Below are 14,896 nucleotides of genomic sequence, written 5' to 3' on the forward strand. Positions count from 1 at the left end.
TGAGTTTTAGCCAATCAAAGCACTTTATTGCACTGTATAGTGTGACGGTGAGCCAATAGCAGGCTCTTATAAAAGTGTCATTTAATCTTTTTATCATGTGTACAAAACAAGTCACACACACCTGTACCGTACAAAATCAACACTATTTACATACAATATACACACACCTAACACACACACACACACACACACATACGTGCGCGCATACGCACACCATGCAGTCTCTCTCCCATCCAGGCCTGAACACACACAGACGAGTCCTCCGGGTTTCTGATGGGGTTTCCTTCTTAACGAACATCCTCCACCTCACACTCACACACACACACACACACACACAGCGACTGAAACATGACGCTACGCTGCTACCAACAAAACCAAAAATGCTATGTTAGCCAAACAAAGCAACTAAGCAACTTCTGATATGCATAAAGTTTTTCTTTTTCTTCTGATACAAAGACGAGGGAGTGAAACAAAGATGAAGAACGATGAGATGATTATTCATTATTCATCCACGTGGATGCAAACAACCGATGCTGAATTATTCTAAATACCGTTGATACTCGGCAGAGTCCCGGAAACGACGGCTCCCAACAGAGCTGATTATTCCCATAATTCAGAGCTAGCCAGCAGGTGTGGATTACGGCACCTCGTCTGGGGATAAACGGATATTTTAGCTTAATATTAATCTGTAATCATACGTATCCTCACGTCTGAGGCAGTGCACATAAGGTGGTAACTGTTGTACCAAAGCCCAGAGGACGTTCTTCACTGAGGATTCCTGTCCAAAACAACCCAAAAGAAGCTGTTTCTTTGCTTAGGTTTGGTGTGAAGACAACATGTGCTAACTGTGAGGCGATAAAAGCAACATCTCAGTTGCCAGATGGTTGCGTTTAGCATTTTTATTCTCCCACAGTGAGTTAGATGTTCATTTAACACTTACCCTAATGTGTGAAACTCTAAATATTCAGATAAAGAAGCGTGTTGACTGGTCTGCTACAGAGATGCCATCCCGTCTTTTCAGGGTGGTCTAACTAAATGAAAACGATCTGAATTGAGACGTCACATTTATAGTTTCTTTAACCGATGACCACGAAGATGAGTCTGATCTGTGGATCCATATTTAACCTTTCGTAGTGCTGCTAGCAGCTGTAGTGTTAAAGGAGTCAGTGCTCAGCTGCTGCTCGAGTTCTTTCATATAAGTGCCAAATAATATTTTAACAAATCGACTTTCTGTTTAAACCGATTGAACTGATAACACAAAACAATAGCTTTTTATTTTCAGGAAACAAACACTGAGCAGATACTTTTATTTTTGATCAGCGACGGCACAAATCGATGCTGCGACTTTGCTTCTTCGTTTCATAATCAGAGACTCCTCCTTCCAAATCCTTTCGGTTACAAATTGACATAAAATAAAAGCCAAGTTTGGTGTAAATATTCGCAGCACAGACTGATCCTGAAAATGGAAAACAGAGTCAATCCTGCGGCTTTTCTGAGATACATCGATTAGTTCGGCAGCAAATCTCATCTGGAGGTGAAGAAACCAAACAAACCTACAGAAAGCTGAACAGCCAGACGGTTTGAACTCACAGTCTGGAGTTCGTCTGCAGGGACCCGAGAAAAAAAAAAGGGGGTAATAACATCTGATGCTCACTTGAAAATATGTGCCAAAAGAAAATATCTAACGAATGTGAGAGTTTATGCTCTGACATCATACCATAAACTCGACTCCCTGCAGTGAAGAACGTCCTTTCCGGGCGTTATTGCTACATTATGAGCTTTCACATGTAAACTTTGTCTACAGTTCACTTTTCCTCCCCGACAGCCTCCAGATGTGGTCGCAGTTAATCAGCATTTACATGCATGTTTAGCTGCGTTTTATCCTCCACACTGTCACATCTGCTTGTCTTTTCGCTCTCTGATTAAAGTAAACTAAAGGCTGTTTCCATAAACTCCCTTTTAAATATTAACAATATTCCCTCTTTTATATTCACACAGTGCACTTTGCTCGACCAGATGCTTTGGATGCTTTGAAGACAGAAAGCCGTTTAATAAGCTGACTGAAAAATAGCTCGACTGGTACGATGAAAGATGACTACTGTGCATGTTACTTTATTGACAGACATTGCACTTAACGTTTGCGTGTTAAAAATAGTTCAGTGGTCAGAAACTTCAAGTGAGATAAAGCCCGTTTAACTAGATTCAGAAAAAGATGAATCAACGTGTGTGTGTGTTTTTTTTTTCTCTGAGCCACTAAAACTTTGGACACTGAAAACACATATAGTTGTTGTTTTGTTATGTTTTCAGTTTAAACTGATTTAACTTTTACGGTTTCTAGTCTCCATAAAAAAAAAAAAAAAGAACAGTTTCTTATTTGTTCGTCTAAGGTTAAAATCTGTTGCATGAATCACATTTAAACTATGTAAAATGCATTAACACACACTCTGCACACGCACACACACTCACACAGGGTGCAGGTGGAGAGAGCTGCATATAGGGGCTACTATACCTCATCGTGTTTTAGGTACCTCTCCATATAGATTATTATGTCTATGTACAATATTTATATTTTTACAATAATCTGGCTGCCCCTGTTCTAATTGAAATACCACAAGTCTGTTTTTTTGTTGATTCGACCAGTAAAACATGATGACAGGTACAGTCTCTAGTATTTCTCTCTCTCTCTCTCTCTCTACTTTTACCTCCTAAAACCTCAGAAAAAAAACGAGACGCGGCGTGACGACCGGAGCGTCCGCCCCGTACACAGTGTTCCCCCTAAGGCTTTCTACAGTGACAAGCTCGTGGTTAACGGTCACGAAATCGAACGGGGGGTGTAAAAATGATCATACTACCACTGAGCAATCAATCGATCGACCAATCAGCCAATCAACCAACCAACCGGCACAACACGACTTTAAAGAAAACGGACGATTTAAGACCACACCATATGCAGGTTCAAAAATACAGTACATCTTGATTTTGGGAAATAAATGAACAACAACGGCGATATTCACGGCATACAAACGCATGCTTGCTCTCTCTCCCTCTCTCTCTCTCACACACACACACACACACACACACACACACACACACACTCAGGCTACATGTTGTAGGCCACGTAGATGGGGTCTAGCTGGTCTTGTAGGAAGCCGTCGCGGAGGTGCATGCGCTGCTTCTCGCCGCGGGAGTTGATGGGGATGACGCCGATGTCCGTCACCACAACGACGCCCACGATCAGGTAGTGCTCCTCCAGCACCGCCTTGGTCACCATGGGAACCAGGTCCAGGGCCTCCTGCTCGGAGCCCTCCAGCTCCACCACCACCACCAGCAGGTTGGTCCAGGGAAACACCGCACTGAGGAGGACACAGATTTCATTCATTATGTTTTCTACTGTTAAAGCTGCATTCATTCATGTTCGGGCCACCAGGGGGCGCTGACTTAACGTGGTGCATGCTGGTTGGAAATTTTGTGCGTCTTTTGCCAGCGCTGCAAAAATGTCGCTATGTCAGGTGACATTTAAACTTCGCAGGAGCAAGGCGGCTGCAGTTGCTTCTCTCTGGCTGCACAAAGTTAGAACCACCTTTTGCCTGATTGGTCATTAAGCTCACGCATTTTACGGGAAGAATATTTTGTCCGACTTGACTATATATCCCGCCCCTGCAGTCGACTGAAGCCAATACCAATTGTTGTATCAGTTGCTCTGAATACCAATTCCACTTCCACGTAAAACCAAAACTATGAGCTAAAAGAGGCAAAAGTGGCGATTATTATCTTCGTCACTGAGTCATTTTATCAATTGATAACATGTTGATTAGGGTGGTTTAAAGAGTAATTAAGCATGTCAACATGTTCCTATAAACTTCACAGTACCTAGAGAAGTCCATCAGTAGTATAAATGTTGTCAGACTTGCAGATAAACACTGTTGTAAGACGCCCTCTCTCTTGCTGCAAAGGTCACTTTGCCCAAATTTGATGATGTTATATTAAGGTAGTCTGATTACGTGGGCAAAAATGTTTATTCCCAGAACTGGTGGAAGGTCGGGTCGTCCCGCAGGATGAAAATCACTGACGCAACAGAAATTTGTCAACCATCAGATTTTGCTGAGGTATAGTATCTGTCCCTGTTAAAATCTCTCACTTAGAGGTTTGTTTCCATCAACGGTTTTTTTATGCGCATTTTGAAGTGTCGCATTAGAAAAGGTTGACGGAAAAAGGCAAAATTCGGTTGAGGTGGTTTTTGCCTTTGTCAAACACGCTAAATGGGAGATGGAAAAACTTTTGCCGAATACGTTCTGATGTGGCGAACAAGTAACTCTGATCAGCTGTTTCTGCTGTCGGTGTCTTGACGGATATTTCCATAACGAGCGGAGACATGGCTGGTAGCAGTTTGCCCATTTGAAACACATTCCTGAGGACCTCTCTCCATTTTATCTCATATCTATGGTCCTCAGGTTCATGCCACTGATTTTGTTTCTGGTTTGAAACCCGTACGTCTTGTTCATTACAGCCATGTGCAACGTCAACTACTGACGTAACTACGCTTGCCGTAGCCTGGTTTATTAGCTCCAAACCAGCTGATGGAAACGCTTAACAATTAGATGGAAACATCGCTAGTGTGATGAAATCCACAGAGTTTTGTTTAGGGTACTTATATGCTTTTTAAAATTGAAGAATAAGTTTCAAAACATTGACAATATCCCAGTATATCAGTATCACAATGTACGGTTGTTATATCACCCAGGCGTAGCTAAAGGTGGGCGTGGAGATGGGGACAAGCTGAGAGAAATTTCATTACTCTTTGAATATTTCTGGAACACAACATGAATCAGGAAATTTCCACCACCAGAAAACCCCTTAATTTATGTAAGTGAGACCGACCACTCCATGATGCTCTTGTGGGCGCGGATGACGGAGGTCTCGATGTCGATGGGATGGTACCTCATTCCCCTCAGCTCCATGGCCTCCTCCAGAGCTCCCACCACGAACAGAGCGTCGTGTCTCTCTGTTTGGAAACAAGAGGAAGAGAAAAGCCTTGTTGGTGTTGTTGTAGCAGGCGGAGAGGAAACGTAGGAGTCAGAGGGGAAACTAACCTCCGTTGGCGTCAGTGAGCTCGGTGCGGCGGAGGAAGCCCAGGTACCCCGTCCTGGCCCAGACTGTCTGAGTGTCTCCAAAACTGAGTCTAGAGTTGAAGTGATCGGACTGGAGAACCTCCTCGCCGTAACCGCTGTAGTAGCCGCTGCCGTTATGAGCGCTGTGCACCCAGATCTGCAGGAGGAAGGGAATAAATCATCTATTGTTGTTTTTCAGCTGCAACATCAGACACATTTATGATGCTGCCGGGAATTTTAACTGAAACTTCAATGAAGAAATAAGGCAGAAAATAAAAAAAAAAAAAAAAATGATAAACAACAAATCAAGAAATAAATTGTTCTTTTTTTTGTCTAGAAGTCTTCAGGAGCAGAAAAAAAACACCCAGGAGAGAGATGGGCAGGAAGAAGGAAACAAAGAGCAAAAACAACATGGGAAGACAGAAAAGAAATGACAACAAAACAGAAAACTAGAAAAAGAAACGACAAACAGAAGAGAAAACAGAAAAGCTGCAAAAACAAAGAGGAAAAATAAAGGTGTAAGAAAGGGAAAAGTAAAAGAAAGAAAGACAGAAAGGAAAAAGGGAAAATGGCAGAAAGGAAAAGAAAAGAAAACAAAAAAAATACTAAGAAGAAAGAAGAGAAAGACAGGAAGATAAGAAAAGAAATTAAAGAAAACAGAAAAACTAAGATAGGAAAAATAAAAAGTAAAACTAAGAAGAAAGACAAAAATGATAAAAAGGGCAGAAAAAAAAGAAAAGATAAAAGAAAAGCGCAGAAAGCAAAAAGAGAAACTGAAAAGAAAGACCAAGGATAAAGGCAGAAATAAAAGAAAAATAACAAAGAAGCTCAGAAAGCAAAAAGGGAAACTGAAAAGAAAGACCAAGGATAAAGGCAGAAATAAAAGAAAAATAACAAAGAAGCTCAGAAAGCAAAAAGAAAAGAAAGGGAAATTTAAAAGAGGGAAAAGAAAGAAAAAGGAAAACTAAGAAAACAAAAGAGTAATACAGAAAGAGAAGAAAAACAAAACAAAATAAAAAGACAGACAGGAAAGAAAAGCAAAGAGGGGAAAAACTAAAAGACAATCAAGAGGAAGACAGAGTTCATATCTGGCGACCTCTCCGAGGTGAGAGTCTCCCAGCGGCCCTTTGGTCTCTGGGTTGGCGATGATGATACGAACTCCGGGTAGGATCTGAGGGGGAAAAAATAATCAGTTACCGCTTCACTCACTTCTTTGAATCCAGCATGAACTCCAGAAATAGACCCAGCGGTTTACTTTGAACACACGGTTACACTTTAACCTTCATCAGCTCGAACAGATGCTTCACACAACCAGAGTTCATTTATAGATTCATCGATTTAATCGTCCACATGCACAAAACAACACACGCACACTGTGCTCGTGAAGCTTTAAGATAAAAGGACGGACTGACTGGTCAACATTTTCTGTCCTCCTCCCACATACAGTGAGTCAAAATAAACAGCGGGCTGATCGATGGCCAGCTCCTGAAACATGACGTCCTCTCTTTGTGTGTCAGTGTGGAGGAAGAAGAGACATGAACGTCTCATCGAGCGCCAACAACAGTTCAATTTTGCTTCACACAGCTACGAAAGACTCACTTTCCTCACAGATCAGGACTGTTTCTAAACCTCCGGGACCAGACTCCACCCATAAAACAGTACATTTAATGATAAACACTTTCAGTCACTCGTTTCATAATTCAAGAACTCAAAAGTAGTCATGAGCAAAACCACAGTGTAGAAAACATTTCAGTAGAATAAAAGTACAAAAGTATGAGCATCACAAATTTACTTAAAAGCACCAAAAATAAAAGTACTCATCATTAAGAATGGCCCATTTAAGAATAACATATATCATTAGATTCTAATTACTGATTAATGTGTAATGACTTTAATGTTGCAGCTGATAAAGGTGGAGCTAAGTTTACTGACTTTATGTACTTCATATATTTCAACAAAGTCTTATCTTAATAATACACCATATTGTGTTTGTTGATTATATTTTGTATTATTAATCTAAATATGCAAAGTAAGTAGTATAACTAAACTTATACAAATAAATGTAAAAACTACAATATTTGCATTGAACTACGGTGGAGAAGAAAGTAGCAAAAAATGGAAATACTCAAATACAGTACATCAAAATTGTACTTAAATACAGTAAATGTAGTTACTTTCCACCTCTGTGTGAGCTAAATGCTAATGTCAGCGTTAGTATTTATAATGTTTGACATGTTCACCATCTTAATTAGCATGTTAGCATGCAAACAGCCGAGGAGGACGTCAAATCAAATGATTGATGAAAGTCCAATTGTCTCAAAGTATACTGTCCCAAATGTATTGTAGCTGTGTGGAAAATGTTTTGTACTCGTGAAAAGACGGATCAACGAGTCAAGGCTGGAGTTACAGGCCTGCTTTGACTGCACGGACTGGAGTGTTTTTGAGGCTGCAGCCACTGACCTGGACTGACACTGTGACATCTTACAACAGTTTTTGTGAGGACATGTGTGTGCCGACTAAAACCTTTCGCACATACAACCAAAAACCCTGGTTCACATCGTCAGACCAAGGAGGAGGCCTTCAGAAGTGGGAACAGGGTCCTTTACAACCGGGCCAGGAACACTCTGACTAAAGAGGTCAAAGCAGCAAAGTCGAGCTACGCTGAATAGCTACATAACAGCTTTGCAGCCAACGTCCCTGCGTCAGTGTCGAGAGGCCACTCACTAGACCATCCCCGAACACTGCTGGTACTCAACGACGAGCTGAATGGTTTCTACTGTAGGTTTGAAAAGCCCTCAGTCACACCTCTCCCCCGCTCCAACGCCGTCTTCAGTCACCTTCCCACTCTGACCTCTCACCTGCACTCAAGATCTGTGAAGAGGACGTGAGCCACCTCTTCCAAAGGCAGAAGATCAGGAAGGCTCCTGGACCTGACGGTGTCCATCGTGCCTGAAAATCTGTGCGGACCAGCTGGCCCCCATCTTCACACAGATCTTCAACAAATCACTGGAGCTGTGTGAAGTTCCCTCCTGCTTCAAACGCTCCACAATCATCCTGGTCCCCAAAAAAACCCTCCATCTCCAGACTAAATGACTACAGGCCTGTCGCCCTGACATCTGTAGTCATGAAGTCCTTTGAAAGACTGGTGTTGACCCACCTGAAGGACATTACAGGCCCCCTGCTGGACCCCCTGCAGTTTGCCTACAGGGCTAACAGGTCAGTGGATGATGCTGTCAACTTGGGTCTGCATCAAATCCTGCAACACCTCGACTCTCCAGGGACATATGCAAAGATCTGGACTTCAGCTCGGGTTCAACACCATCATCCCGGACATCCTCAGCACCAGACTCACCCAGCTCACTGTGCCAGCCTCCATCTGTCAGTGGATCACAGACTTCCTGACTGACTGGAGTCAGCAGGTGAGGCTGGGGAACATCACATCTCGACTATTAGCACTGGCGCCCCACAGGGGTGTGTGCTCTCCCCACTGCTCTTCTCCCTCTACACCAACGACTGCACCTCAGGAGACCCATCTGTCAAACTCCTGAAGTTCTCTGACAACACAACGGTTAACGGTATCGGCCTACAGACGGGAGGTTGATCAGCTGGCTCTCTGGTGCGGTCAGAACAACCTGGAGCTTAAAACTGTGGAGATGACCGTGGACTTCAGGAGGAGCCCCCCACTCTGCCCGCCATCCCCATACTCAACAGCCCTGTGTCTGCTGTGGAATCCTTCAGGTTTCTGGGATCCACCATTTCCCAGGAGCTGAAGTGGGAGCCCAACACTGACACCATCATCAAGAAGGCCCAGCAGAGGATGTACTTCCTGCGCCAGCTCAGGAAGCTGAACCTGCCTAAGGAGCTGCTGATCCAGTTCTACACAGCCACCATCCAGTCTGTCCTCTGCACCTCCATCACTGTCTGGTTTGGATCTGCCACCAAAAAGTACAGGAGCAGACTACAATGGACAGTCAGGACTGCAGAAAACATCATCGGTGCCAACCTGCCCTCCATTCGGGACTTATACATTTCCAGAGTCAGGAAACATCACTGCAGATCCATCTCACCCTGGACACAACCTGTTCCAGCTTCTCCCCTCTGGTAGGCGCTACAGAGCATGTACGCCAAAACCAACAGACTCAGGAACAGTTTCTTCCCACAAGCCATCACTCACAACAGCTGATCTCTGACTCAGTGTCAGAAACAATTCTTGTGCAATAACCCAGTAACTCTGTCTCTACTCAGCCACCTGTTTACTGGCTACCACTTATTATTTATTCACCATTCTCTATTTCAGTGCTGTTCATACTGTAGATATTGTATACTAAATCCACCTACGTCGAGTCATTACTCCTGCACAAAATACTTATTTATTCCAGCATCCTTTGCACTATGCTTTATTGTACTGGTGAAAATGTTTTGTACTTGTACATTCAAATGTTTGAATGTGTGGAAAAATTCTGTACACGTGAAAATGTTTTGTACTCGTGAAAAACTTCTGTACTTGTACATTCAAATGTTTGAATGTGTGGAAAAGTTTTGTACTCGTGAAAATGTTTTGTAGCTGTGTGGAAATGTTTGAATGTGTGGAAAAGTTTTGTACTCATGGAAATGTTTTGTAATTGTGAAAATGTTTTGTACTCGTGAAAATGTTTTGTAATTGTGAAAATGTTTTGTACTCGTGAAAATGTTTTGTAGCTGTGTGGAAAAGTTTGAATGTGTGGAAAAGTTTTGTAATTGTGAAAAACTTTTGTACTTGTACATTCAAATGTTTAAATGTGTGGAAAAGTTTTGTACTCGTGAAAATGTTTTGTACTCGTGAAAAACTTTTGAACTTGTACATTCAAATGTTTGAATGTGTGGAAAAGTTTTGTACTCGTGAAAATGTTTTGTAGCTGTGTGGAAATGTTTGAATGTGTATCTGAATATCAGAAAAACCCAAAGTTTACAAGTACCGAATCTACAGGTACAAAACAAACTTACAGTTACAAGTACTTTTGTCTCACATTTGACACATTCTACTGAATAACCGATAGGGATGTTCTGATTAACATGTCATTTGGATATCATCCAATCACAGATTCTGGGGGGCGGTTATTTTCAGGAATACAAAACTTTTCCAATACATTTGGGACAGTATTTATTCCATACACCAAGTCTCAATCCATACAACAGTTGTCAGGATGTTTCACTAAAAACCAGCAAAGTCAACCTCATGGTGGCGCTAGAGGGAAAGTCAGGGGATCACCAAAGTAAGTAGCCTAATGGCAGAGTATCCAGCACATGTGATATTTCAGCCTGGACTGGAGCAGTGGACAGACGGAGTTTATAAACTTTTAGCAACTGCATAAGCACTCAAGGATTTCCCTGTTTTAAAACGGAAAAGGCAAGTAAGCAAAAGCCGTTGAGGGTTTCAGGGGATTTTAACGGTTTTCTGGCAGCTTCCACGTTTGCATATATCTGAACAGCTTCTTTCAGGTATAAAGAAACTTGTCCACCTTAACAGAACAAAGAGTTCACCTGTTCTTACAAAGTTTTAGAATCAATTAACACTAATTGGTTTCTTATTTTTCCTCAGTGAAAGACATTACGCGGAGTTTGGAGTTTGGTTAGTTTGGTTAGTTGCTAAGAGATGTGTAATGAAACTGAAATAAAAGCTGCTCTGCATTATAATTTGCTCCTGGATTAAAGCAGCAGATGTTAAGTGCTGCAGAAAGACTCAAAAGTCAGTGAAGAAAGACTCGTTTCAGGACATTTCCTGTCTTTATCAGGCAGATGGAGTCGGAGCACCCTGTTACCTTTCCCTCGTTGCATCTTATTTTCATTTCACTCCTCTAAAAGCACGATTTAAGTGCGTCCTTCAGGTCAGCGATCAGTTTAGCTCAGCATGTTGTCCGTTTAATTTGTTGGCTTGACACTTTTGAAAGTTGTCTGACTGTTTCGCACAGAGTCTTGTATTTCTACTAGCTGAGGTATTATTTTCCAATAAATTAAAAAAGTTATTGCTCGGATAATTGAGCTGTCGTGTGACAAAGTACCTGTTTGCTGTCTCTCTGATACTACATTTATATTAGGGGCACAAGTCAGCATAAAATGCCGTTAGCTTTTATTTTGCTCTTCACATTTCTGCCAGACAAATATAATGACTGTTGTTTTGGATCGGCAGAAACAAACAGACGCTTCTCAGTTATGTGCCCTTAAATTCAATATCGGTGCATCTCTTATTTCTACAGCAGGTCGAAGACAAAAAGGACGCCGGTTCTAGTAAAACTGCTGTCTCTTTCAGACGACAGAAAAGAGCAGAAACAAAATGTACGAGCTGGAATCACATGGTAACCTGGACGCCCCAACATTTGTTGTTTTTTAAATGTGATCTATAAATAAACTGACTTGACTGAATGTGGGCGAGTCATATACTGCGGGTTATAATATGTTCTTCCTTCACCATCTGCCAGGATGTGATATTATTTTGTTTTCTATCTTTGTTATCTCCACATAAGCAGTAAAGTATTTTGTTATTTTGGGGAAAACAAAAGTAAGTAATCGTGATAACTATCTGGAGTAAAGATGCTTTTAGTATGTTACTGTTAGTCCGACACGATACCACTTAAAAAGCAACTTAAAGTGTAACTTAACTAATTTAACATTAATGCACATAGACACACACACAGAAACAAAAAAACAGCAGCAGAAGACCAGAGAGGTAAATTGACTATATTTGTAAAGGGAGTCTGGTGGCGTTGACGAGAGCAATATAGCAACGGTTTCTGGTTAAACAAAAAGGATCTTACTCTTTAAAAAAAGGTCTATCTCTGTAGGGATCCTTTCCACAATGTTGTCAGACACTTAAAATAACAATCTGAGCCCGTCAGTGGCAAGAGAAAGCACTTTAGAGGATGTAAGTTGAGGGGCACAATTGCAGCTCTGTTTCACTGCTGCAGACTGCAGCTCGTTCGCTTGATACTGGACGAAATGCAAAAAACTTGCTCCAATTAGTCACATAGATACAAAAAACATGGAAAAATAGTGTTAGAAAAACCCAAGTTACCCTTTAACAGCGGTTGAGATTTCAGTTTCTGCTGATCTCCAGTGGTTTAACTTCTCACCTTGCTGCAGTGATATACACTATGTTACCAAAGGTTTTGGGTCGCCTGCCTTTACATGCACATGAAGGTTAATGACATCCCATTCTTAATCTGTAGGGTTTAATATGGAGTTGGCCCACCCTCTGCAGCTATAACAGCTTCAACTTTTCTGGGAAGGCTGTACACAAAGTTTAGGAGTGTGTTCATGGGAATTTTTGTGAGGTCAGACACAGGTGTTGGAGGAGAAGGCCTGTTCTGTCGGGTTGGGGTCAGGACGCAGGCCAGTCAAGTTCTCCGCACCAAACTCGCCCATCCAGGTCTTTATGGACCTTGCTTTGTGCACTGGTGCACATTCATGTTGGAACAGGAAGGGGCCATCCACAAACTGTTTCCACAAAGGTGGGAGCACGAAATTGTCCAAAATGTCTTGGTGTGCTGAACCACTAACAGTTCCTTTCACTGGAACTAAGGGGCCATGCCCAACCCCTAAACAACAACCGCACGCCATAATCCCTCCTCCACCAAACTTCACACTGTAGTACCGTTCTCATGGCAACCGCTAAACCCAGACTCGTCCATCGGGTTGCCTGACAGAGAAGCGTGATTCGTCACTCCAGAGAACACGTCTCCACTGCTCTAATTTCCAGTGGCGGCGTGCTTTACACCTCTGCATCCGACGCTCGGCCATGGAAACTCATTCCATGAAGCTCTCTACGCACTGTTCTTGAGCTAATCCCGAGGCCACACGACGTTTGGAGGTCTGTAGCTATCGACTCTGCAGAAAGTTGACGCCTCAGCATTAGCTGACCCCGCTCTGTGATTTTATGTGGTCTAGTCTACCACTTCTGAGTTTCTGTTGTTCCCAATCGCTTCCACTTTGTTAAAATACCACTAACAGTTGACTGTGGAATATTTAGTAGTGAGGAAATTTCACGAATGGATTTATTGCATTTTATTACTCTTTCACAAATGTTTGTGGAAGCAGTCTGCATGCCTAGGCTCTTGGTTTTATACACCATGAAAGTGATTGGAACAAACAATGATTCAGAGGGGTGTCCTAAAACTTATGGCAGTATAGTGTCGATGTGTACTTTGCAGTTTGACAGTACACTGTGACGTCACTGCTTTCCGGTATACAAGATGTGTATTTTTACCACATTTGAGACGAACATGTGGTGAATGCGATGCGATCTCTCCTTCACCCACATATCCACAGTCACAGACTGGGGGGACGGATGTTTCGGGGCTCGTCATGGACTCAAGCCTGCTGTCTCTAATGACTCACTGAGCGTGGGAGGATGTGCAGTCGAGAGCAGAAATAGTCCAATCGTCTGTCATTCTGATTGCTGCCTTTTTTGCATCTGTTCTGTGTCCGTGAGGTTTTCTTAAAAGGACCCTCGACAAATCAAAATGAATGTAGTTTAATATGTTTTATTTTGATCTCCTTAAGAGTGCACATACATCATGCTCATGAATCATATCTGGCAACAGAGCTCTCAGGTCTCAAGAGAGAGAGAGAAATTCAATTAGATGGCCGTTTTATGGGATCTGTTTAGACAAAACACTGTTCGGGCCAACATGAAATCACAGTTTAGGACAAAGTCTTGAGCTTGGAAACATATCAGCGTTAACATAGATCTGAATCTCACTCACCTTGCCAGACTCCATTAATGGCAGACTGTGAGGAGAGCCCCTCTCCACCAACCGAACCCTGAAACACACACACACGTGTAAATGTCACGGCTTTGGGCAGCGAAGGGAACATTACGAATGACAAGCTGACAGTAACTGTGGTACCTGTCGTGTCGCAGAGCTCTCATGTCCACGTACACAGTAGTGGGGTCCGGTCCTGAAGTGCCCTGCAGCCAATCACAACACAGACACAGTGAGCATGTGATATGAGAGAGATATCCAGGAGCCACGCTGGTTATTGCTGCAGCAGTTTCCTCAAAGATAAAGCCCGTTTGAGAAGAGATAAAGACAACAACCACTTCTTTTTTTAAGCAACATAATGTTTGTTTAAATTGTGGAAGATAAATAGTGAGGTAAACTGGGCAACACCAACACCAAAACAATCCCACACAAACCAGAACAATACCTCTGTTAACAAGCAATACAAACATGTTTTTATCCAAAAGCTTCTTTTTTTTGGTCATGTGACAGTTTTAAATATTGTCTAAATACAAGCAAAATACAGTCTAAAACCGGCAAAATCAGGAATCGGGAATTTTATGATCAAAGAATTAGTAAACAAGATCACAAACATGTCCATATACTCCATGCCAAGTGTCAGTATTCTTCACAGCTTGTGCAAAAAACAAACATTTCAGTTGGTTAATGAAAGTTTTCAACACATGGACGATGTGAACTCGTATATATACGTATTTAGGGCTGTACCCGACTAAGAAAATAATCACAATCGTCAAGTCCTGCCTTTGGTCGACTGAGTCAAATCATGTGTGTTTTTGTGCACGCCGATTGCGGGGGGGTTACACACAGGTAGCTCTGCTTTAATCTTGAGAAGCTGCAGAGCTTCAGTCTCTATTCATTGAACTTACACTGTAAATTTCAAGCTAAACCGAGGCTTTTTGAAGACCCTTTTCTCTCTCTCTCTCTCTCTCTCTCTCTCTATTGCCTGCCATTCACCGGTCTTGTGCAGAGTTTTTTGTGCATTCCCTGCTGCCGACGACTGAATACACGTCG

At 42.3% G+C, this 14,896-nt stretch overlaps 1 protein-coding gene across 6 annotated transcripts in view; it reads right to left on the reverse strand.

The window, feature by feature from the left end:
* The window catches only part of LOC123967426 (disco-interacting protein 2 homolog C-like), an 80,751-nt gene continuing 65,855 nt past the window's right edge, over positions 1-14,896 (reverse strand). For 5 of the 6 annotated variants that reach the window (XM_046043544.1, XM_046043538.1, XM_046043550.1 and 2 more), the window contains 5 exons: positions 13,847-13,904; positions 6,205-6,279; positions 5,091-5,265; positions 4,879-5,002; positions 1-3,353 (listed from right to left, as the gene is read on the reverse strand). In XM_046043544.1, the coding sequence (XP_045899500.1) occupies positions 3,101-3,353; positions 4,879-5,002; positions 5,091-5,265; positions 6,205-6,279; positions 13,847-13,904 (685 nt within the window). In that variant the 3' untranslated portion in view covers positions 1-3,100. The remainder of the gene's footprint in view (positions 3,354-4,878; positions 5,003-5,090; positions 5,266-6,204; positions 6,280-13,846; positions 13,905-14,896) is intronic. The other variant, XM_046043531.1, reaches the window with a different exon arrangement.

The sequence above is a fragment of the Micropterus dolomieu genome, linkage group LG01 (assembly GCF_021292245.1).
Source record: "Micropterus dolomieu isolate WLL.071019.BEF.003 ecotype Adirondacks linkage group LG01, ASM2129224v1, whole genome shotgun sequence".
NCBI lineage: Eukaryota > Metazoa > Chordata > Actinopteri > Centrarchiformes > Centrarchidae > Micropterus > Micropterus dolomieu.